The 25,678-nt window shown below is 35.0% G+C and overlaps 1 protein-coding gene across 1 annotated transcript in view; it reads left to right on the top strand.

Moving 5' to 3' along the window:
- LOC122515550 (microtubule-actin cross-linking factor 1) overlaps positions 1-25,678 on the top strand; it is a gene marked incomplete in the record, with an annotated part of 139,047 nt that overhangs the window by 80,961 nt on the left and 32,408 nt on the right. The window contains 11 exon segments of the mRNA XM_043632953.1: positions 1,461-1,740; positions 3,413-3,863; positions 4,277-4,534; positions 4,965-5,538; positions 5,641-5,664; positions 5,793-6,263; positions 6,370-7,575; positions 7,694-7,777; positions 9,079-9,300; positions 13,902-14,017; positions 14,363-24,137. Coding sequence (XP_043488888.1) covers positions 1,461-1,740; positions 3,413-3,863; positions 4,277-4,534; positions 4,965-5,538; positions 5,641-5,664; positions 5,793-6,263; positions 6,370-7,575; positions 7,694-7,777; positions 9,079-9,300; positions 13,902-14,017; positions 14,363-24,137 — 13,461 coding nt within the window.

The following is a 25,678-nucleotide window of genomic DNA, read 5'->3' as shown; positions in this document are numbered from 1 at the left end:
CACGTAACACGTGAATCTATCTTTTATCATATTGATGATCACGATTCAATTTAGTTTCTGTTAGTGTAAAGTGTTAAATAATTGTGTTGGAAAAAAAAAATAATGCAAATGCCATTATCTCGATTCGTTCTGGTCTCGAACATGATTGGAATATTCTATAAGAATTTGTCTAACATAAACAGAATAACATTGAATAAATATCTCATCTATTTTCTATACGAGTTACGATGACTATGAAGTATAATAATGGTAACAGAGTGTTATGTAATCTTATGTTAGTTAATTGATTAGTTGACGACGATTATTAATGTTGCGGAAATTTTTATGATTATAAATTAAACACTGCTGCTCGTTATCTTCTATTTTTTTTTGTTATCATTTTTGTTAGATCATTTCTATGGATATCTAAGAACGGAATGAATAATTAATATATAAAATATCATTCGAATCTTACCTTTTTTTTTCTTTTTTTGATTGAATTATTAACCAAAATTAACAACAATTAATTAAATAATAATAATACGTATAGTAATGATTTTTAATTTTGTTTGTTTGAACGTTCTCGTGTGGTGTATTAAAATTGAACCTAAATTAAGATTTGACATTTGAACGAATGTAAGATATAAAATCGAAGGAAAGAGAAAGAGTCGATGAACCTAATCGAGTACGAGTTGTGAGTTCGGTGCACCGTCATCATCAAACGATAACTCAATCGAGAACATCTGTTAGCATAAGTTAGGAATAATAAACGTGAAAGGCAAAGTATATGGAAGAGAAATTTCATTGTTTTCAATCTCTCCCTTTAATATCTCTTCTTCTTCTTTTTCTTCTTCTTCTTTCTCTTCATCATTTGGAAAAGAAAGAAAGAAAGAAAGAAAAAATAGTAAAAGAAAATAAACTAATACCTACCCTTCCCTATTGTATATTATAGTTCTTGATATATAACAAGTTCTATTTTCTGCTAAGGTATTTCTATCGTTTAAAATGCACGTTCTCTCTCTGTTATTTATGGTTAGAGTAAAGGAATGATCGATTTATATATTATTTTTTTCAATTTTTTAATCTACAAAGTAACGTTGCTCAGTTATCTTCGATTAATGGCAATTAAAAATGTTATTTTTTTAGTATCATTTAATTGTTGTTGCTTCTTGTACCTCATTTTTTGTTAATAACATCAGACTCAAAGATTTGTTAGAAAAATGACAATTTGTTATAATTATTTATTCATTTACCTGCTAAATGTTTACGAGGCAAACATCGACGAATTATTTATGCTCGAATAGAATTATTATTTAATATCTCACCCTGTATACGAAAAAAATTAGTTGCTTTTTCTTTTTAAATTTAAATAGATCAATCTAACTTCCAGAATATAATTTAATAATATTATTTAAAAGAAACATAAAAATGAAAAAAAGGAAAGGTAAGGAATATGATTATTGTTGAATTTATTGTTACAGATATCAGATATTGTGGCAGGTCAAGAACCAAACGTGACAGCACGAGAGGCATTGTTAAGATGGGCTAGAAGATCAACAGCACGTTATCCTAATGTCCGTGTGACAGATTTTACTTGTTCCTGGAGAGATGGTTTAGCGTTTAGCGCACTTCTCCATAGAAACCGTCCAGACCTAATCGATTGGAGAGGTGCTCGTGCAAGTCAAACGAGAGAACGGCTAGAACGGGTCTTCCACATCGCTGAGCGCGAGTACGGCGTTACGAGGCTTCTCGATCCAGAAGGTATATAATCCTTCTTATTTGTTCTACCTAAATCCTTTACTTTTATTTTTATTTTTTTTTTCATCTTTTCTTTTAATCCAACATTAATGAAATTTATCGTGGGAACCTTGGAAAACGTAATTGGATAAATCAATCACCTGGAAAATGAAAGAATATGCTGGGTTCGAGCTCGTCAATTAGCCCAGTTGCTCAGTTTTTTCACGAATCCTATAAATTAGGGGTTAGTTTAGGATAAAAGTTTGTTTCCCGACACACTAGACAATCGTGCAGTCAGTTTGAACTCATCAGTCAGTCCAGTTGCTCAATTTTTTCAAGAATCCTATAAATTAGGGGCTTATCTCTGAAGTGGAAGTTTGTTTCATGACACACTCGACAATCTTGCAGCAACACGAACAATAGGCTGAGTAAATTTAAATGTTGAGCAGGTTTAGAATGTTGTAAATGTTCAAGAAAAGATGATAATTACAACGATGCACTAAACAGAGTTGCTAGGAAAACCCATAACTTTCAACAACTTTCAAGTTTTTTAATGAACATTCGTTGTCAAATGTTGCAAGAAGAAAATGTGAGATTTAGAGTCCCCATACCCCAACTACATAAATTCTTGAAAGAATTGACCAATTGATCTGACACCTGGACAACTCAATAGGATAAAGCAAAAGATTTCCTTAGGACGCAATCAGTCCCAATTGCAGAATTTTCTTCAGGAATCCCATATCATCGTCAATCCTTTCTCAGAATTTGAATCTCTTCTTTGGTCGTTGACACGAAAGTGAAAGCACAATACTTTAATGGATTTTCCTTATTTGTTGACAAACGACAAACAAACTTGTCGCAAACTGACTGATTCACCTCGACTCACTTTCTCCATCTTTTTCTTGTTTGTTTTTTTTATTCGATAGGATTATCCTAAGGTGTAGGATTAGAAGAAGCAAATAGAAAAGGAACGATACAATTAATTCTTCTTCTTATTTGTATCATTCTTGGTATCAGCAAGGTGCACACACGTAGACCCAATAACCGAGCACAAATCCGGCCAGAATAGTCGCCTTTCTTTTTGTTCACGGTACACGCCATCGTTTCCGGTTGAAGTCGAGTACCGTGACCGATCGCAGCACTGACTTCTCGTATAAATAATTATACTTCCTTTTCGTCCCTACTCTCTTATAAGTATCTTCTATGTGTAGAAAACTAACGTTAGTTCTTATTGACTCACGTACTTAGATAGTGTCGTCCATTGTTCACTAATAGAAACTACTTCTATACAATTTATTTTTATATTATTAATGATCATTCCAATTAGATCGAATTAAAATTCAAATGAATTGTTAAACGATTGATAATAAATTAATAAATTGTTATCGCGTGTTATGTTAATTAACGAGTTGAGAATCACGATGAGAAACTTTGATTGTTTGATTTGAAAGTAAAATTATCAATTAATTGTAATTGGAATAAGTTGACAGGTTAGAACAGTTGAAAATCTGATTGAATCTCAATCCAAAAGATTCAATTTATTCATGAATCCTAAATTATTTGGATCCCAATTGTAGATAAATATTTTTAAACGTCAGTTCTTTGATGATCAAATATGATCTGACGTGTTGGTTTTTGTAAATTTTACTTTTTAACAATAATTATTGGAATGATACTAATGAAATTTTGTTTTCAGATGTTGATACACCAGAACCGGACGAGAAGTCTTTGATAACGTACATCTCATCGCTCTACGATGTGTTCCCCGAGCCACCCCCAATTCATCCCTTGTACGATACAGAAGCCCAAAGACGTTCAGCAGAGTATCGTTATCTCGCAAGCTCTCTACACCTTTGGATTCGTGAAAAGATGACATTGGTACAGGACAGATCGTTCCCGCCAACTTTGATAGAAATGAAAAAACTTGCTGCCGATAGTTCGAAATTCAAGAACGAGGAAGTACCACCAAGATACAGGGACAAACAAAGATTGTCATACATATTTCAAGATTTGCAGAAATATTTTGAAGCTGTTGGCGAGGTCGACATGGAACCAGAATTGCATATCGATGTTATCGAAAAGAATTGGAACAAATTGATTATGTTACAACAGGAAAGAGAACAAACTATCATAGATGAAATCAAACGGTTAGGATTTATCTTTCAACAATTGTTAATTGATCTATTTTCTTTTTTATATTCGATAAGAATATTTTGTAATTCCCCTACATTTTAGAATACTTTGTTTAAGTGATATTTAAATTTAATTTAAAAGAAAAAAAAAGAAATATTATAAATTTCGTTAAAGGTAATATTTAAAACACGATTAGAAATAATTATACCGATTAGAAAGTACTTCGTAGAATAGAATTCGAGTTCTATTTGGTATGCATTCTCATGTTTGCAACGATCTAAGAAAGGATAATCTTACAATGAAGTCACGAAATGCATCGAGTCACGCAAGATGCTTTCATGAAGATATATATTTTATATACATGCACACGCGTACACTTTTATATATGTATATGTATATGTATATTCACTTGATGTTTGGGTTTTAGACTCGAACGGCTTCAACGACTTGCTGAGAAAGTTCACCGAGAGATGAAGTCTACCGATAATCGTTTGGAAGAATTAGAAAGACGCGTGGAAGACGAGGCTAGACGTTTGGATCGTCTTCATCCGTTAGAAGCTAAACATGCGGTGGACCTGCTGGAACAGGACATTCGCAATACCGAAACTCAAATACAAAATATTTTTACCGATGTACACACACTCACCGAAGGCAGATACAGTCAAGCTGCTGAACTTCACAAAAGGTTATTGTCATTCTAGTTTCTTTTAGTTGTTGAATATTTTGATGATTATCTTGGAAAATATAAACTCTAGGAGGTATCTTAAATATTCAACAAAAATCACACATATATTTTTAATATTATTTATTACATTTATTGAGAATGGACACAGTCCAATTGTTAGATTTCAAAAAAGTGGTTATGTAAAATTACGATTTATTATTTGTAGGATTTTTCTATAGATTTCATTTTTTGAATATTAATTCTACGAACTGTAGGGACTCTAAAGATTATTAATTTATTCATTTAAAATAATTATTAAAGTTAAATAAATGTATCGGGATTATTAGGTTAGAGTATTGCGTTCGGTGGTATAAAATAATTTATCGAATGAATAAGAAATATGAATTGAGATGTCTCATAGGTTTTTGAATGATTGTTTGTTAACAAACAGGGTGCAGAAATTACATCAACGTTGGGTAGCATTGCGTTCGCTTTTGCACAAACGTTTGGTCCAACCACTTTCCGCAGTTTCTTTCCCTGTGGAAGAACGAGTAGTAACGAAACATCGAACGACAGTTCACGAAACGAGATTGGTCGATACCAATCCGCATTTCCGTTCATTACACGACTGCATCGATTGGTGCAAGGCAAAGATTAAACAAATCCAAGAAGCTGATTACGGTTCGGATTTGCAAAGCGTACAAAACGAATTCGACGTTCATCAGAAGGAACATAAAAATATCGAACAGTTCCATACGAAAGTGGACAAATGTGTTCAAGGGAAGAATAATTTCCATGGCGAGGAATTGACGTTGTACAGTCAACACCTGAGTACATTGCAAAAACTTTATTCCGAACTTTTGGCATTGTCGAACAAGAGACTATCAGATTTGGACACTTTGCAAGATTTCATACAATCCGCCACTGGAGAACTTGTTTGGTTAAATGGTAAAGAAGAAACTGAAGTTACCCGAGATTGGGCTGATAGGAACTTAAACGTTCAAAGCATCGAACAGTATTACGAGGTTGGTCAAATATTTATTTGCATTTGTTAATATTATTAATATAACCTAAAAAATAATAAATGGTTTATACCTCATATAAATTTGATCTTTTTATTTTACAAGCGTACATATGGGTCTGGTATTGAGGTAAATGTTTGAACACGCAATTGACAAATATATTCCTGATCAATTTGATTTCTAAATTTATTCATCGTCATTTTTATATTTTTCTTTTAAAACGCAATGAATTTGTTATTGTTTGTTTCTAAATATAGTCTCTGATGAGCGATTTGGAGAAACGAGAGATCCAATTTTCCGCTGTACAAGATAGAGGAGAAGCATTGGTATTGCAACATCATCCAGCGGCAAAAACAATCGAGGCATACATGTCAGCTATGCAGAGTCAGTGGGCTTGGTTGCTTCAATTGACTCTTTGTCTAGAAGTACATTTGAAACACGCTGCCCACAGTCAACAATTTTTCAAAGACATTCATCAAGCTGAATTATGGATATCGAAGATAGACGAGACACTTAACACGGTTTATTCGGAATCTGATTTTTCATTGGACGAAGGTGAACGATTGTTGAAGGGTATGCAAGAACTTAGAGAAGAACTCAACAATTATGGGGAACGTGTACAAAAATTAGTCGAACAGGCTAAGGATATTGTACCAATGAAACAAAGAAAACGACCGGTAACCAGACCGTTGCAAGTTACATGCGTTTGCAGTTACAAACAGGTTAATGTAAGTATATATATGGGGGTGGTCTTATGGGGTGAGTAGAAAAGAGGTCTCAGTATTTTAATAAATTGTTTTGTTTCTTTTTTTCTTGTTTAATTATTTTCCAAAGATGTCAATCGAAAGAGGAGAACAATGTACACTTTATGACAACTCTGGTAGAGTTAAATGGCGTGTTAAGAACGCACAAGGTGTCGAATCACCTGTACCAAGCGTTTGTTTCGCATTACATCCACCCGATAAAGATGCATTGGATGCTGCCGAACGATCAAGACGACAATACGACAGAAGCGTGTCCTTGTGGCAACGCAAACAACTCAGATTAAGACAGAACATGATATTTGCGACAATTAAAGTAGTCAAGGGTTGGGATTTACCACAGTTTTTAGCTATGGGACAGGATCAACGTACCGCTATAAGAAAAGCATTGAACGAGGATGCTGAAAAATTACTCAGCGAGGGTGATCCAACCGATCCGCAGTTGAGAAAATTAAAACGAGAGATGGCCGACGTTAACAAATTGTTCGACGATTTCGAGAAACGCGCTAAAGCCGAGGAGGAGTCGAAAAATGCTGGTAGAATATTCAACGAACAGGTCTCATCGCTTCAGCAAGCACTAGACGAAGCTGAACGAATAATAAATGCGCGTATTGCTGCACCATTGCCCAGAGATTTGGACAGTCTCGAACATTTGGTATTGGAACACAAAGATTACGAACAAAATTTGCAACAATTGGCACCGGAAATTGATCAGGTCCAACAAACATTCCGTGGTATTACTTTGAAGACACCAGCTATGAGAAATAAATTGGACAGCGTGATGACCAAGTGGAACCATCTTTGGAATCTTAGCAATCTTTACATCGAACGCTTGAAATGCGTGGAAATCGTATTGTCCAGTTTAGAAGAAAACACAACAGCCATTTCCGAATTCGAAATAAAGTTAGCATCGTTCGGGGAATTACCGTCCGACGTTAAAGGTCTACAAAATGTTCTCGAAGATTTGATGATACTTCAAAACGCGATAGCCCAACAACAGTCGTCCGTTGATCAATTGAATGATGATGCTCACAATGCGAGGCGTCTAGTTGAAAAATCAAGACACAATCATCACGGACCGCACGGTGATATGGACAGATTGGATTCCGAGGTCAACAGATTAAATTCTAGGTGGACCAACGTTTGTGGTCAATTAGTTGACCGATTACGTAGCGCGGAAGCGGCTTATAGTCTCGCACAACAATACCATAATTCCTATCAAAATGAAGTTGACTTCATCGACGAATGTTATAACAAACTCGAATTGGAAAACGCTAAGGTAGACACTTTGTCGACAAATTTTTATATAAAAAAAAACGTGATCATTTACGAATATTCATTTATTAATATTCAAATATAATTAATGATAATAATTATCGTTCATAATTTGCGTGCAGAATTTGTTAAACAAAGTCGTGGATCGTGCACCGGCTATCGAAGCAGTCAATGTTACCGGTGGAAGATTCATACGCGAAGGAAAGGTAAGATGAGGTTTATAAACTTGCAAAAGAAAAAAGTATTAAATATACATACTTTTTGGTTGTATATCAATAATTAGCTTTAGCAAATGGTGTGAATGCAATGTATGAATGAGATTTCGTAGGATTTTTAACGCACGAACACATTTACGTTACACATTACGCAACACACATAATTTCATGATTTTACAGCATCCTGAAAATATTTTTCTATATATGTATTTTTAATTATTACATGTCAAATGATTACGACAATGTAAACGAATCTTTCAGCAATTAGAAGGAAATAAGCCGAGACCACAACAGTTTTATAAAAACGAATATTATTTATAAAATATCTCTTTAGAGATTTTTTGTCGAATTGTTTCTTTTTTTTTTTTCATTTTTTTTGGTTTCAATTGATTTTATATAATTAGCTGTTACTAAAACAATTGCTGCTTTTACTATGTACTCTATCTCTCTCTCTCTCTCTCTCTCTCACTCATTCTCGATGAAGAATTTAAAACGTAAAAATTTGTCTAATTTATTCCGCGCGGGGCTAAGTAATAATAAATTATTTATTGTTAGTATAATTAAGTTAAAAAAGGTAACTTATATAAATTACTAATAATAATTCGATGAGAATAACTTAATCACATCCGAGTAAATTATTATCACTTAGCTCTTTATTATCTAATCACAAACATAATATACAAGAAATCTAGATAATGGAGTTGAGTAAGCAGCTTATTCTGATCGATTTGGCTTTCGCATAAATTTTTAATTATATTATTGTAGAGCTACGAGGATAAAAAAAAAGCTTGCGGGTTTAATTCGCTACAAAAATTGTGACGTTATTCATTTATTTATTACGAATGACCCAGTGTGATATAAAATGAAAGTATCGAATAATGAAATAAATCATTTTAATTGAAAACAGAATATTTAGAAATATAAATAATTATAACATAATTAAAAAGAAACAATTTTCACCAAAAGGGGAATAATAATTCATTTTAACACTCTCAAGAATATCAAATAAATATCAAATAAAATCAGGATTGTATTGACAAATGCTAATAATTAACTTTAAACGTTAACAACAAATAACTCGAATGCACAATCACACATTGGGTCGTCGTTGGTTTTATAAAAAAATAAAAAATAAAAAAAAAGGAAAGAAGCGAATAATGGCAAGTATTATTTGAAACAAAAAAGAAAAAACAAAAATACGTTTGTTTACACCATCGCTTTTGGCTAACGGTAGTGGATCAAAAAAATGATCTAATTCACTAACCGTAACGGACTAACCGAAACCCCCATAGATCTATGGACAAAGGCTCAGAGCATTCAAAGAACAACTGGAAGAAGTTTGTCCGTCGTTGGATGCATCCGTTAAAAGACCACGTAGAGAACCGGTAACTACGGTGGATGGAGTCGCACGTGACCTTGACACACTAAATAGAAAATATACAACCCTGTTGAATCTACTGCAAGAACGAGTTAGGCAGTTGGCCTTGCTTTATCCCGATGATATCTCATTACAGGTGAGTTATTTTTTGTTTTATTATTTTATGATCTAATCAACGACAAGAAAGAAAAAATAAAATACACCAGGAATGCCATAATTTATAATATTTAGGGTGAACCAACAAATTCATGAGTTTATAATGTAATTGAAACTTTACTTTGAAATAATGCATATAATGAATGAAACCCCTAAATTTGTGAGTTTGTAATGTTATTGAAACTTTACTTTGAAATAATGCATATTATGGATTATGTGTTTATTTTCTTTTTGTAAAATTTATTATGGAAATATTTATATTTAAAAAAAATGCACGAACTTTTGATTTAATCTTAATAGAAACAAATTTTGAAGGTTCTCTTTTAATTGTTTGAGCAAACTTTAAACTTTTATATCTAAAATTTCTTCAATCAAATAACCAAAAAACATATACAGTTATTTAGAATAATAATTTAACGTTATATCTTTAGGATGGTTTCTTTTTTACTTTTTATACACAATTTTATTTTATATTAATAGTACTGAATAATTTTTCATATGATAAAAGAATAAAATTCAATAAAATAATAGTTTAGGAGGGATTTTTTTTGTAATTTTTATACACCCATGAAAAATCAATCAATCAATTATAGTTATTATAATAATTATTATTCTTAAACACAATTTTATTTGATATTATAGTACTGAAAAATTGTTCATACGATAAAAGAATAATTTAGGAGGGATTTTTTGTAATTTTTATACACCCATTTAAAAATCAATCAATCAATTATAGTTATTATAATAATTATTATTCTTAAACACAATTTTATTTGATATTATAGTACTAAAAAATGGTTCATACGATGAAAGAATAATTTAGGAATGGTTTTTGGTTGAAAAAATATTCAAGACAATTCGTTTTTGCCGCGTTCCATATTGGATCGATAAATGCGCGAGGACATATACAGTTAACGTAAGTTTCCAGTGATTGTATTGGTTCTCCTGGTGGTATGGTAGCATAAGTGGGAGGAAAAGTGGTAGGGCGATAATGATTCGGTCTTTGCTCGCCTTGTCATTCCACCTGCCTACGTCTTTCTGAACAGAAAAACTTATCCAACGTTTCTCAGTTGTCGTTTATACAGTATTCTTTCTTGTCGTCTGTCTGTCTGTCTGTCTGTCTGTCTCTTTTACATACATACATATACACACACACGCATTAACGGAATTATTATTATTATTTAAAAATTAATTTCGTATCACCCCCAACGAAACAAAAAATATTTCACATTGATCTCGTGTTTTTAGACAATATTTTTGAATTTTTTGAATTATTTTTTGGTTCTCACTGTTTATTGGAACTTTTTCTACGATTTGTTTGTTCTTTTTTTTTAATTTGTCAACGAGAATTATGACATAGGTGTTGTTGGCACGTGTCAATTGTGAACAGGACGATGACGGGTGTTAAAATCATTCGAAAGGTGCAAGTTTGTTATATTTATATTTATAAATAATAATAATATATATTTGTTTTTGTTGTTGTTGTTGTTGTTGTTGTATCAATGGTGGATTTTTTATCATTCGTTTGAATTGATTGGTGACAATAAAATTCGTACCGAATGTTGTTGGATTTTTCATTGTATTTTTGTTTAGTGATATTTTGTATAATTTGTGATCAGAATTTATTTGGATTACTCGTAATAAATATATTTTTCTGACGGTTTGATTTATTACTTGGTGGCTTTAATAAACAAAGATTACAACATTTCTAATTAATTTTCCTTCAGATACGTACATTGATTAGAATTCTGATTAGATATCAGTCATTCGTTATACTGGACTTTCGTTTTATCGTGAAATTAATCGTACGTTTGAATTATTTTTCGTATTTATATCGGTGATAAGAACAAATAATATAAATGATTACAAGAATAATATTTAATTAAACAAATCAATATATCGATTCGTTTTTTACGTTTATTCGAACAATTCGAACAATGCGTTATACGGAAGAAAAAATTTCTAACTGTATGGTAAAAAAAAAAAAAGAAGAAAAGAAAAAAATAAAATTTGACTGACAGATCGTTGAAAAGAGAGAGGTTCGGTAAAATTTCGTTACGATGAATCATCATCGTACTTAAGTATAGTATCATAAAAATAACTTTGGAAGGGATGAGTTTTTCTTAAAAGATGTGTTAGACATTTTTCAACATTTTCTTTAAGTTGCACTATGCAAACTTATTAAACAAAAAATTAATCGTGTTCGAATAAAAATAAAATCACGTTATTCAAATTTTGTAACATTTTAATTTATAACAAATTGAAACATAATTAAGATGAAAATATATCAAATTACAAAAATAAATGAATCATCGTAGGATCGTATAAACGTAATAAAAACATATATATTAAAAAAAAAAATATTATTATTGTAATCGTATAAAATATATTCATTTGAAACCATGAGTGAGAAAATTTATCTAACTAATAATGAACATGAATGAATCATAAACGTCTACGATCGTATAAAAAACATAATAAAAAAATACTTGTGTGTGATAATGTGGTATTTAAAAATGGCGCTTAAAATGTATTAGCTGTATAGTAAAAGGGATGTGTTGAAGTTTTTGGCACGAGTTTATACGAATTTCAGTTTGGTATCAGTCTCCCGGGCGAGCTCGTGGCGTTAACGTGGCGTTGCGTGACGTTCACCAGCCGGGAATGAGTTCTCTTTTTCATTTTCATATTTATTATTACGAATCCCGAATAGATAACTATCTTTTTTTTTTTCTTAATTAAATTTATTAATCAATAACAATCATCAACCCGATATCTATGAGATATATTAATTAACGTTCGTTGAGAATAATTATAAAGAAGGAAGAAAAAGAAAACAAAAAAGGGGGGGGGGGTTAAGAACAAAGTTTTCCAATCCGAGTTTTTAGTTAATTATTTCGAGAAAACGTCAAATAAATCCTAACACAGTGTCTCAAATATTGAAGTTATTTCAATCCACAATTACAGATTGATTGTTTTTCATTCTTTTTTGTTTTTGTTTTTCATATTATTATAATATAAATATCAATATTTTATATCGGATTATATTTGTATTATGCGAGTGACAATTAAATTGATTCGCAATCATGGTACTAACGGGAAGAAAAATTATTACAAAGGTAAATTAGTAACCAACAACAACAAAAACAACAACAACAAATGAAAATTCGGTGATGTAAATGGAGTAGTAGGGGGGAAGGGGGGGTTAGGAAAGGGGAATTAACTTTCTGTGTCAAAAAGTTTTGAACACAGTGAGATCTCGATCTAGGAATAGATGTTAATAGTGTATAGTCACACACGATAAACAGAAATGTGTTGCAATCGTGCGATTTCACTCGTCCCCTCCACCCCCCGTCTTCCCCCTATTCCCCCCTCTTGTTAGCTGTAAAAACCGGTCAATCTGACGTCATGCTTCTAGTTACGCAATTATCGTTGGAATTAGTGTTGCCGATATACGCCCGAGAGAGAAATAAAAAAAACTGGAATATTTAATGATTAAAGCGTATTAATAATAATAATAATAATTTATTACGTAGTTGAAAAAAAAAAGAAGCAAAATAAAATGACAAATCTACGAACGATGCCGTCATTTTCTTTTATTAGACGTTGGACTCACGTCTCGTATATTTTTTTTCCTTTTCTTTCTTTCCTGCAAACCCCCCACCCGACCCCCTCCTCTGGAAACACAAGACTACTCCTTCGTTTCGTTTCGTTCTCTGATTTCTATTCTCAAATTAAAATTTCACTCCGGTATTATGCGTTATGTCGAATAAAAATATGGGGGGCTGGCATCAAGGTCAATCGGCAGCCAATTTTCTCTCCTCCCATTGTGTTCTTCTCCTCATTTCCATCGTTCGACAACCAACCATTGTTCTCTCGCGTATAAAAATAATAATAATTTAAATATTATTTCGAATAAATCAAAACTATTCGTTGTTCGTTCGTTTTAACCAACCAAACTGGCACATTTATTTTTCACTTCACTGGTTTTCTTTTTCTCTCTCTCTCTGTCTTTCTCTGGGAAGGTTTCAAGTTTATAACCTGTTAAGTTTATTATTGTCACTGTTAGAAAAAGGTGGGGGGGGATTTCAATCGCCACGAATTAAATTCCGTATTTTTATCTCTTTTTTTAACTTATTCAAACGGATAAGTAAAAGAACAAAAGTGTTTAAAACGTATTGTATATTATTATTATTATTATTATACGAGTTTTATTTCTCGAGGAAAGGAAACGTTAAAAGTAATCTTAAACGTGTGCCCAGCTACAACGGAAGCTGAACGTGCTCTAAAAATATTGTACCGTTCAACGTTTTTAGGATCCACCAACCAGCAACCCGCGAAAATTGACAACTTCTCACTCAATCCTCTCCCCCCTTACCCTCACCCACCCCTTACCACCATCACCACCACCACCAACCACTACCAACACATTTCTCGTATCTCGACTAACACCGATCTGACTTTTAATTTCAAAAACAATCGACTAAATCGTCCCGTTTTATTTCGGAAATAATTTGAATTCAGCCGAAATGTCGGTAAATTGCAATTTAAATTGCGTTGAGATAATTGTAATTTGTGTTGCAGCGTGCTCTGCAAGAGCAACGACCCCTGCGCACGTTCAGAACGGAATTTAACATCTACGAGAGTACTACCAGCGAGGAACGTTATTCCTCGACTACCACGCATTACACTCAATCGCAGTGAGTACAATTTTGACGAAATATTCAACAAATTCGAATACCCAAATTTCAGATCATCTGAAAAAAACAAAAAGAAAAAGTAATATCATCAATATATGTACCCATAATTATGAATTCAAACAAAATAATAAATTTATCAGTTATTTCATAGCACATTATAGTTTTGAAACTAAACAAAATCAATATAATTTTCATGACATTGTCAAAAATGAACCGTCAAACAGTGTTCAGTATTTCAACATTCCATAGAATTCATTAAACGTTCAAATGTAATCCTTCGTATGACTTAGAACAAATTTCATAATTATTGGCATATATTTAAAAATAATAATCCATTGAAAACAGATTTATCTCGGAAAGACACGAGACTACGGAGACAACCAGCGTTAGTAGCGATTCGGTTCGTCGTAGTACGAGTCGTGAATCTTCCCCGTTGAAACGTGCTAGAACAGAGGGTCAACAAGATGTCGGTTATTCGTCACGCGTCGGTGGTGTTGGGACAGAAACATCAACGACAGATGAAATACGAAACAAGAACAACAACAAGAACAACATCAACAACATCAACAACAGCAGCAGCAGTAACATCAGCAGTAACATCAGTAACAGCAGCATGCAATTTAGCGAAATTAGGAATCTTAAGAGGATACACAGGGCTGAGGAGGGTATCAGTACGGACAACGTGATAGATGCTAGGGGTATAGTTAATCCAAGTACCGGGAAGGTACTTACAGTTGGCGAAGCTATAAAACTTAGGATTCTTGATGTTAGAAATGGTAGAATAGTAACTTCGATTGATACGAAGACGAGCGTTACTATCGAGGAAGCTGCGCGAATGAATTTGATAGATGGAAATCTGGCCAATCGCTTGTTGGGACCTTATGGGTTTACCGAGGACGGTCGACACATCTCCTTGCTCGAGGCTATTCAACAGGAGCTATTTGATGCCGAGAGAGGGGATGATAGAGTTAAGGTAACGACCAGTTTAACGACGACGACGGGTGTTAGCGTTGCCGATGCGATGAGCGAGGGTTTGTTGGATCCTATAACGGGTCAGGTTGTTACGGGAAACGGTCAAAGGATCTCCATTGAGGAGGCATACTCTAAAGGTTATTTAACTAAATTAGATGTCACGGTTAAAGTTAAAAAGAACGCGCTTGCGCTTGCCGACGCGATATCCCAAGGTATTATCGATGATAGGTCGGGTCGTATTCTTGATAGAATTACCGGGGAATATTATTTGTTGAACGAGGCTATAGAGAAAGGTGTCATTGATCCTGATGTTAAAGAAATTGTCGATGCGCGTAACGATACCAAGTTGACGGTCGCCGAAGCTATACAACAAGGTATATTGAATTCTAATCGTGGTAGGTATATGCACAATTTGTCAATGGAAAAATTAACTTTGAAGGAGGCACGTAGAAGGCAACTCATTATTAAACCGATGACCCTGAAAGATTGTTGCGATTTGGAGATAATCGATGAAACTGGCAGGATTGCCAGTCCGGCTCATAGGAAAAAGTTGACGGTTTTGGAAGCGATATCGAAAAATGTATTGGATTCGGAGAATCTCAAATCGATAACAGACACTAAAGCTGGAGAACCGATTACTTTGTCGGATGCATTATCCAAAGGTGTTGTCAAACCGGAAGGTACATTCAAAGATACTTTGAAGGACGAGGAATTGAGTATACAGGAAGCTGTTGATAAAGGATTGGTCATGTCAATCTCGCAGAAGACTATTTTTGATATCGACGGTTTTAAAGATCCAGTCTCGGGTGAATTCATCAGCTTAAATTCTGCTCTTTTGAAAGGTTTGATCAGTCCAAAATCTGGAGGTTCTTATATTGTCGATTTGAAGACTGGAAAGACAGTTCCCTTGAACGTAGCCGAAGAACAGGGTTTTGTCAGATCAACGGTGTCGGAGATGCTCAATTGTGGTATCGGAATTACCGAAGAGGGTCGTGAAATTAGCGTACTAGAAGCTGTTTTATTGGAATTGGTCGATCCCAAATCAGGTCAATTGTTGGATCCACGAACTAAACGAGTCGTTCCTTTGGAAGATGCAATTAAACGTGGATTAATCACCCCGGATGGTGCTGCGTTGCTGACGAGTCTATTAAATATTGCTGTGACTACTCAAACTGTTACGAAAACTGTTAAAAGATACGTGACCGTGTTGGAAACGGGAGAAGTGATCAATCGTGATTGCAAAATCACTTATACAGAAGCTATCAAACGTGGATTGATCGATCAAACCCAACAAATCTTTACGGATCCTGACAGCGGAAAAATCATGAGCGTTCATCAAGCCATTGAGGAAGGTTTGCTTGGCAAACGAACGGATGAAACATCCGGTGGTAAAGTACATTTACCATCAAAGCAAGTTACTTTTGAAACAACCTTGGTCACAAACGTTGGGAACGTTGATAGCTCTGACGAAAGAGAGGAATCCAAACCAATGGCTATTGGTACTACTACAACTATCATAACTAAAGAAATAGTACCACCTAGTGACAACAAATTACAACAAACTGCAACTAAACCAGCAATGGTTTCGACGACTTTCATACCATCGTCGCCAGTACAGTCAACTATCAAAAATGGTACGATATCTCCGATGAAAACTAGCCCACCATCTTCGCCAGACAAAATGGACAGGTCTCGATCAAAGTCGAAGAGTCCTACCGAACAAATACAAGAAGATAAAACAATGATTGATTCTAATTTGTTTACAAAGATTAACAAAGATACGAATGAAACAAAAGTGGAGATTCAAAGTTCAGTGACAACTACCGTCAGAAATCACAAATCAGAAATCAGTTCGTTTATAGAAAGTGAACCTACTTCAACAGAGAAACGTGTGTTCGGGTTGCCAACCGATGGTTGGACACTCGCGGACGCTATTGATCAGAAATTGTTTGATCCAGCAACCGGATTATTTATTATACCTGGTACCGATAGATTAGTATCTTTCGAGGAATGCATAAAATTACAAATCATTAATCCTAAGTCTGGATTGGTCGTTGATCCGATTAACGGAAGGAAAGTATCTTTGATGAGAAGTCTGGAAAAAAATATTTTAGATTCTACGGGACACTACACTCATCCACAGAAGATTTCTATGAAAGAAGCAATAGAAAAACAACTGGTAATACTTCAATACAAATCACCCGATTCCGAAGAAGCAAATCAAAGATTATTGCAAATCACCAAAATTTCTGGCAAACCTGACAAAGTTGAATTAACGAACGTGGATGATCCAACGAAGGACACCGAAATCAAAGCAACGGACGAGTCATCGATCATGGATCCTGTACAAGTTTCACGTGGCGTGATTTATGATCCCGCAACTGCTTTAGTGATCTCAACCGATAACGGTACGTCTGCTGATTTATTAAAAGCCGTTAACGACGGTACTTTGCAATCGAAAGACGTGACAGTTCGCGATCCCTCGACTGGTAAAAATATTCCAATGACAGAAGCGGTAAAACGTGGCATCTTGGATTCCAAAACTGGCGAATACAAAGTAGACGAGGACAGAAAATTATCTTTGATCGATGCAACGAAATTTGGATTGGTGGCGGTCGTTGGTACACCCTTGGTAGCAGCAGCAGCTGCTGTTGAAGCTGTCAAGAAAACTATGATCAAGGATCCGAAAACTGGGGAAAAAATACCACGAGAAGTTGCCGTTGAACGTGGCCTAGTTCCACCGGAAGAAATTTCGACGAATGTTAAATCATCGCCAGCAGTTACCGCTACGGAATCTTTGTTACAAGATTTAAGAACAGGTTCGGACGTTACGGTGAAGAATGACACGATCCAAGATCCGAAAACAGGAGAACAAATATCAAAAGAAGTTGCCGTTGAACGTGGTCTCCTTTCGCCGGAAGAAATTTCAACAAATATTGTATCATCGCCAACAGTTGTTGCAACGGAATCTTTGCTAGAAGATTTAAGAACAAGTTCAGACGTTACGGTATCCAAAATCAAAACGAACGAAAGCGTACCGTCGAGTGAGATTAAATCAACGAGACAAGAAAATGATTTGGAAATCAAAGATACGGTTGTAACGAAACCATCAACACCTGAAGAAGACAATAGTGATGCCACAACATCTGTGGCAGCTAAAGCAAGAGCAAGAGTAACCACGGAACCAAAATACACAGTTACCATTGGCCAAGCAAAATCATTTTCCCAAAGCCCAGAAAGAGAAGCTAAACCGATAGTCCTTCAAAAAATGAAGAAGAGAATTGTTAAAGCCAGCGAAGCTATAGAAAGTGGTCTGATCGATGAAGAAACGGTCCAGGTTATTGAAACCGAAATCTCTGGGGATGGGGAAAAGAAAATGACATTGTCCGAAGCTATAGAAAATAATAAAATCGATGCTGAGAGTGGTAAAATCGTGGATCCACAAAGAGGTGATATTGTATCGATAAAGGAAGCCCTAGATCGTGGAATCTTAGATCCAGAAAATGCAGATTTACTTGTTCCTTTAGCCAAAAGTCTTTCAATTCCAGGATTATACAAACAAGGTCTGTTGGATCCTCAAGAAGGCAAAGTTGTTCATCCAGAAACTGGTGCTCATCTTACCCTAAACGAAGCCATTGTTTGTGGTATAGTCGATCCCTTGTCAAAAATAATTCAACCTAATGGACAATTGGATACTTTAGAAAATGCGATTACGAATGACGTGATCGATGCTGACAAATCGTTGGTCAAAGTCGAAGGTGGTAGCGTTGATTTAGTCAAAGCTGTGGAAACAAATGTATTCGAAAATCGTGAAACAAGTAAATCATCCGAATTGCCACCAGCTGGTATGACATTCCCAGTAGCTTTGAAACGTGGCTTGATCGATCCATCGAAGAATGAAATAAAACATCCGATCACTGGTGAAAATGTACCCTTGAAAGATGCTATAGCAACTGATTTTATTATGACTTTGCCATACCCGGTTGCACCAGATAGCATCGAAGTAACTAAAGCACTAGAATCGGGTCTCATAGATGAAGAAAAAGGTGTGTTTGTTCATCCAACAACTGGTACGTCTATACCAATCGTTGAAGCTGTTGAATCTGGTCTCCTAATTGTAAAAACACCAGCTAAAGACGAATGCGTCAGTACAATTACCGAAACAGTGACATCCTATCATACTATCACCACAAAAACTATTCAACTTTCTCCAGGATATGTTCTATTAAATGCTACACAAGTTCAGAACCTTGAAACTGGTGACACGCTTACAATCGAGGAAGCACGCGTTCGAGGAATCGTTAAGGATGAATCTGAGAAGAAAGAAGAATTCACGACTAAAGATATTAGGATTACCTTCAGTGATGCTGTTGAAAAGGGTTTGGTTGATATGAGTGCAGGAACTTATACCGATCCTAACACAGGTGCTGTTATGTCAATTTCTAAGGCAGTAGAAGTTGGTATCCTTGATACTTCAGTTCAAAAAAGTGAACCTGATTCTTCTATACCAACTACGCAAAACAGTTTGACCATCGTAGAAGCTATCGAACAAATTTATGACGATAAAACAGAATCTTTCACTGATCCTGAATCAAAGAAATCCTACAATTTAACCGAAGCTATAGAAGCTGGTTTGATCGAACCGGACTCTGTTTTGTACGATGTAAAAACAGCAGAAACCGTAACCACGAAGGAAGCTGTCGAGAAAGGTCTGCTCGATCCACAAACGGGAAAAATCAAACAGAAAGATGGAAGTAGTTCGATGAGTATTGCCGAAGCTGCTAAACTTGGATTACTAGCAGTCGTAGCTGCTCCTGTTTTAGCTGGGAAAGCTGTAGTAGATGCGATTCAAACGAAACAAATTAAGAAACCTAGTCCACCTGTTGAATCTATTTCAACGACAGAACCTAAACCAATCTCTGCAGTTACGACACCGTCGAATAAAATTGATAAAACACTTGAATCCGAACGTAAAAGATCACCCGACGAAATAGAAGGAGTACCAGTGAGTCAAGAATCGAAACTTTTATCAACACCGAAAACTAGTACGAAAGAAATTTTGCAGAAAGAAGAGAAAGAAGTTTGCGATTCGTTCATTGCTAATGAAAAATCATTGACAAAACCGATAGAAGAATCACAAAGGCCAAAAACACTTGATACGGTTGAATTGGAAGACGTTGAACAGCACGAAGAAGAAGAAGAAGGAGAAGAAGATTCGGATGAAAAATCGGAAGAAAAATTATTGTTCGTCGTGACGAAGGATTTGTCACCGCGTGATTTAGCTGATCGAGGTGCATTTAATATGGAAAACGAAAGATTCGTCGATCCTTCAACTGGTAATATCGTTTCGTTCAACGAATTTGTTTTGGATTTACAAATTTTCGATCCTGACAACGTTTGGGTAAAAGATCTATCAAAGAAATCCGATAAATATGTCACTCTTCGAGAAGCAATTGATAGGCCATTGGTAGATAGAAACGTAGGCTACATGGTAGACCCTAAAAGTGGTAAGAAAATACCATTTTTCGAAGCAGTCAAACTTGGATGGATCGAACAAAGACCAAGCAGTGTTGATAAGGAACCTTTAACCTTGAGTTTACAAGAAGCAGTAGAAGCAGGTGTTTGTGACCCCATAAACGCACAAATTCATGATCCCAAATCTGGTGAACCATTGAGTTTATCGGAAGCAGTTGAAGTTGGATTGATCGATGCTGAATCTTTGGCTGTTAGGAATCCAATAAGTGACGAAATCTTACCTCTATCCGAAGCATTAGAATCAGGTGTGATAGATCTGCACAGAGGAGTTGTCATAAATGTTGAAACAAGAACAGAAATCGATATCAAGGTTGCTTTCTTAAAGGGAATGATAGTACCGCGTGCTAGAAAACCAATTTCTTTGGAAGCAGCAATAAACAGTGGCATATACGAACCCAACACAGGAAAAATACAAGATCCTTTGACCAAACAATTAGTGGATGTCGAGGAAAGCGTACGCAGAGGTATAATCGATGCTTTTATCACCGAATGTCAAGACACAAAAGCTGGTTCTTTCGTTTCTCTGGACGATGCACTAACTATAAATCTGTTAAACTCAAAAATGGGACGTTTGCAAGATACAAAAGCCGGCGAACTTCTTCCTTTGGACACTGCATTGAACCGAGGTTTGATTATAACTACACCATTCGTGCCTTCGTTAATAGATGTTATAGCACAAGAATATTACTCTCCTAAGACTGGTCTTGTCCTAAATCCTGTGAACGGTGCTGAGATGACAATAAAAGAAGCTTTAACTACCGGTTATATCGATGACAGAACAACTATGATAAAGGATGATAGACGTGACAAAGTAGTCTCGGTTAAGGAAGCAGCAGAAACATTATTATTAGATTTACAAAGTGGTACGTTGAATTATCCTCATTCCATGACATTGGATATTGCATTTGAGAAAGGTTACTTATTGAACACGACTAAACCTTGGACATTACAAGAAGCTTTAGCTCATCAAACTTACGATCCTAAAACAGGTACGTTCACCATCGAAGGTGAAAGTTATTTGCTAGAAGAAGCCATTGCTAAAGGGATTATTAATCAGGATAGTCCATCGATCAAGGATCCACGAAACAACGATATTATTTCTCTTGGTGATGCTATCAAACGTGGCCTTATCAATCCGAAAAGTGGCACAGCTATCGATCCTCTAACAGGTATACCACTTTCTCTAACTGACGCATTGGATCGTGGCCTAGTTGTTCCAGCCAAACGAAAAATATCTTTACCGGAAGCCATATTCAAAGGATTTTACGATCCAAAAACTGGTCACTTCATTATCCCGGACACCCAAGAAAAATTACCAACCGATCGTGCTATCAAAAAAGGTGTCATCGATACGACCACTGCTATCGTTCGACACGACAGCGGTGATGTGATAACTTTCACCGAAGCTATAGAAAAACTCATAGTAGATCCGAAAACGGGAACTGTGGCTACCGAAAAAGGAAGACGTTTGGATTTCCACGAAGCTTTAGAACGTGGTCTTCTTTTGGAAACTCGTAGACCAATGAGTTTCAGTGAAGCAATCTCTAAAGGTATATTGGATGACAAAACCAACACATTTTTGGATCCACAAAGTGGCACTTATTTGACCATACTCGAAGCCATTCAAAAACATCTGATCGATGCAGATTCCGTAACTGTCAAAGATGTCAGGTCACCATTTGTTAAAACTATGCCGTTGATGGAAGCAATAGAATTGGGATACGTTGATGGAAATACTGGACGCGTTAAAGATCTCAACAGAGGAAACGTTGAAATGTCTTTACGCGATGCTTACGAATCTGGATTGATAATAGACAACAAGGCAGCTGTTTCATTGCAACGAGCTATCCATCAAGGATTATACGACGATAAAACTGGAAAAATTGTTGATCCTGGTACAGGCAGAGCTGTCACGCTTCACGAAGCTATGAGAAAGTGTATAATCGGACCTACCTTGCCTTGTTATTGGGATAAACGATCGGAAAGATTGTTGTCTTTAGCTGAAACTTGTCGTGCCGGGGTGATCGATAGACGTTCGGGAATGTTCAAAGAACCCGGTGCCAATTGTACAGTTACATTATCTCTCGCATTACAACATGGACTTATCGTCGATATTGAAAGCATGGGATTTGGATTATACGAAGCAATACTGATGGACATGTACGACACGTCATCCGGAAAATTCATACATCCTTTGAACAACAAAAAGCTTACATTGGCTGAAGCTATTCAAATCGAAATGATCGATCCGTTAATTTCGATAGTTAAGAATACAAATACCAACAAGTATATTCTATTAGCAGAAGCTATATCTGAAAAAATCATAGACGATATTCGCGGCACGTACAATACCTCGACGATGACAATGAATTTGGAAGATGCCAGGAAAAAAGGTTTCATCGTAACATACAAAACTCCACTTTCTATAGAAGAAGCTGTTAAGTGTGGCTTGTATCGTGGCGACAGTGGGAAATTTGCTAAACCAATAGCCAACGAATTTTACGATTTGGTACAAGCCTTGTCAGCCGAATTGATAGATCCAGATACAACAGCATTGAAGGATGCAACAACGGGACAAATCAAATCTCTGCAAGCTGGTATTGATGATGGAACGATCGATGTTCCCAGAGGAAGAGTACTCGATCCTAAATCCAAACGATCTTACAACATAGACGTTGCATTCGAACGTGGATTATTAGTGACAGTAGAAAAACCATTGACCCTTCAACCCCAAAGATCTTCGTTGGATGAACAGAAGGTTTCACCTAAAGAAGGTAACACACGAGAGTGTACAGTAGAAGAAGCAATCAAATATGAATTAATCGATCCAAACGTGTCTGTCGTAAGAGACCCAAGAACTGGAAGGTTCGTAGTTCTGAAGAAAGCCCTCGACGAAAATATCATCAACCCTTCGGAAAAAGGTACGATGGAGCCGCAAATTGGCAAATTACAAAGCAGGTGCATACGTTTCGGTGAAAACACTGTTTTCCTAATCCCACCTTTATCATTCGAAGAAACATTAGAGAAGGGACACCTATCCTTCGAAACAGGAAAAGTAACAGACCCGAATACCAACGAACAAATAACATTGAAAGAAGCCGTTACACTTGGTATCATTGATCCGGACTCAGCTTTGATAAAAGATGCACAAAAGAAAAAATTAGTTAGATTACCTGAAGCATTTAGGAAAGGAATGATGGAGCCAGAAAAGGGCAATGTTTTAGATACAGAAACATCCAAATTGTATACCCTTGCTAAGGCTGTAGATATCGGTTTAGTTATGACACCCAAACAAGGCTTTACGTTCATCGAAGCTTTAGAATTTGGTCTGTACAATCCAACAACCGGTGGCTACCATGATCCATTTTTACTCACATCGGTGTTAGAAAGAAAGCGCTTGACATTAGCAAGCGCAATAGAGGGGGGTTTAATAGATCCGTCAAGTACGGTTATCAAAGATCCTATTACCGGTAATATTGTAAGTTTGTTGGAAGCTGTAAATAGTGGGAAGGTAGATAGTCTGGCGGGAAGGTTTTTTGAAGATCCAGAGGGAAAGAGTATCGACTTCGTGAAGGCCATGGAACGTGGTTATATTCTCACCGCAGAAGCTAGGGTAAGTCAGATAGCTTTTGATCCTAATCCAATTATAAACAATCATATATATTTTTTTTTCTATTTTTTAAATCCTAATCTTTTATATTAATATTGTAACAACCTAATACATAGCTTGTGCTAGAGGTTAAGGATTGTTGCACTTTTTTATGCTTATCCCCAAAATTCCGGTTGCCATCTCCATTTTGAATTTGATATTTTATATATATATACATACACACATGCACATTGATCGAATTATTCATCATCGTGGTTGTCGATCTTATAGTATTCACCCCCCTTCATTCTTCCCCTGCCCCCTTTATAAACATAATACTCGATGGCATGTAATTTCTTTTTTTTTCATACTTCCCCCCCCCCACAAGCATGGGTTTCATGAATTATATATAATATATTTAATCACAGTTTCACATAATCTAATTATAAAATATAAAATATTTTATATACATAAACCACGATCCAGTTTTGAAATGAAATTTTTTGCATGGATACTCACATCGGAATCATTTATTTATAGAATTTCCCATACGTATCCAAAATTCAATATAATATATATTTTATTTGTTTATTTTAATTATACAAATAATGTTTTATGTCTTTTGTGTATACCTCGAGTGAAATAATGTGGTTTTTCGTTTTTTCTTTATTTTTTTGTTTGTTTTCACAAACATCCTTGACACCCACGCATCATCGTGCTTTGTTTTTAAATCACTTGTCGTGTAACACACTTGGGGATAAATTGAAATTAGGTGAACGATAAAAAGGGATATCGATCATTCTTTTTATAAAAAAATAAATAATAAAAAATAATAGTAGACTAACAAAACAAACGTTTCTTCGAGACTTCCAACAATTTCTTCCATCATTCATCGAACCTCGCGTGATCCGAGGATGCAATTCACAAACCAATGACTTAATCTATATAATAATAATAATAATAATTTATCGAAATCGTTTTTTAATGTTTATAAAAACATATTAAATCCATTAATACCTCCAAATCATCATCTTGTCGCAACAGCAACGCTAATTCGGCCTTTTTATTAAAAAAAAAAAAAGTAAAATAAAATAAACATATATATATATATATTCTAAATAATTTATGAATAATTATCATTTTATTAGTAACATGTGACAATGTAACACATCTCTATATAATTAATTAATTAATTTTTTTTTTAATATATATATATATATATATATATACATACTTTATAAGTATTTAATATTTATATATAAATATTAATAATATGTTCACAATCGAATATTTCATACTACAGAGATTGACGTGAGTTTGATTCAAATGAATGATTCGAAAATGTTTCCGGATCTATCGTTTGTGATTTTAATAAGGCCTAATTAGTATGATTTGTTTATTTTACGATAAAAAAGAAAAAAAAAACAAATTTATTTTTCATTCAATGTAACCCATTCGTCATCACACCAAACCCCATAAGGGTACTTTGAATTTATATGAAATTATACTCGAGCATGGTTTAATAACGAAAGGGTTAATGGTCACCATAAAAAAAAAATACAAAA

Source organism: Polistes fuscatus, unplaced genomic scaffold, assembly GCF_010416935.1.
Source record: "Polistes fuscatus isolate 324 unplaced genomic scaffold, CU_Pfus_HIC Scaffold18, whole genome shotgun sequence".
Classification (NCBI taxonomy): domain Eukaryota; kingdom Metazoa; phylum Arthropoda; class Insecta; order Hymenoptera; family Vespidae; genus Polistes; species Polistes fuscatus.
The sequence above is the reverse complement of the archived record's forward strand: the minus strand, read 5'-3'. Positions and strand labels throughout refer to the sequence as shown.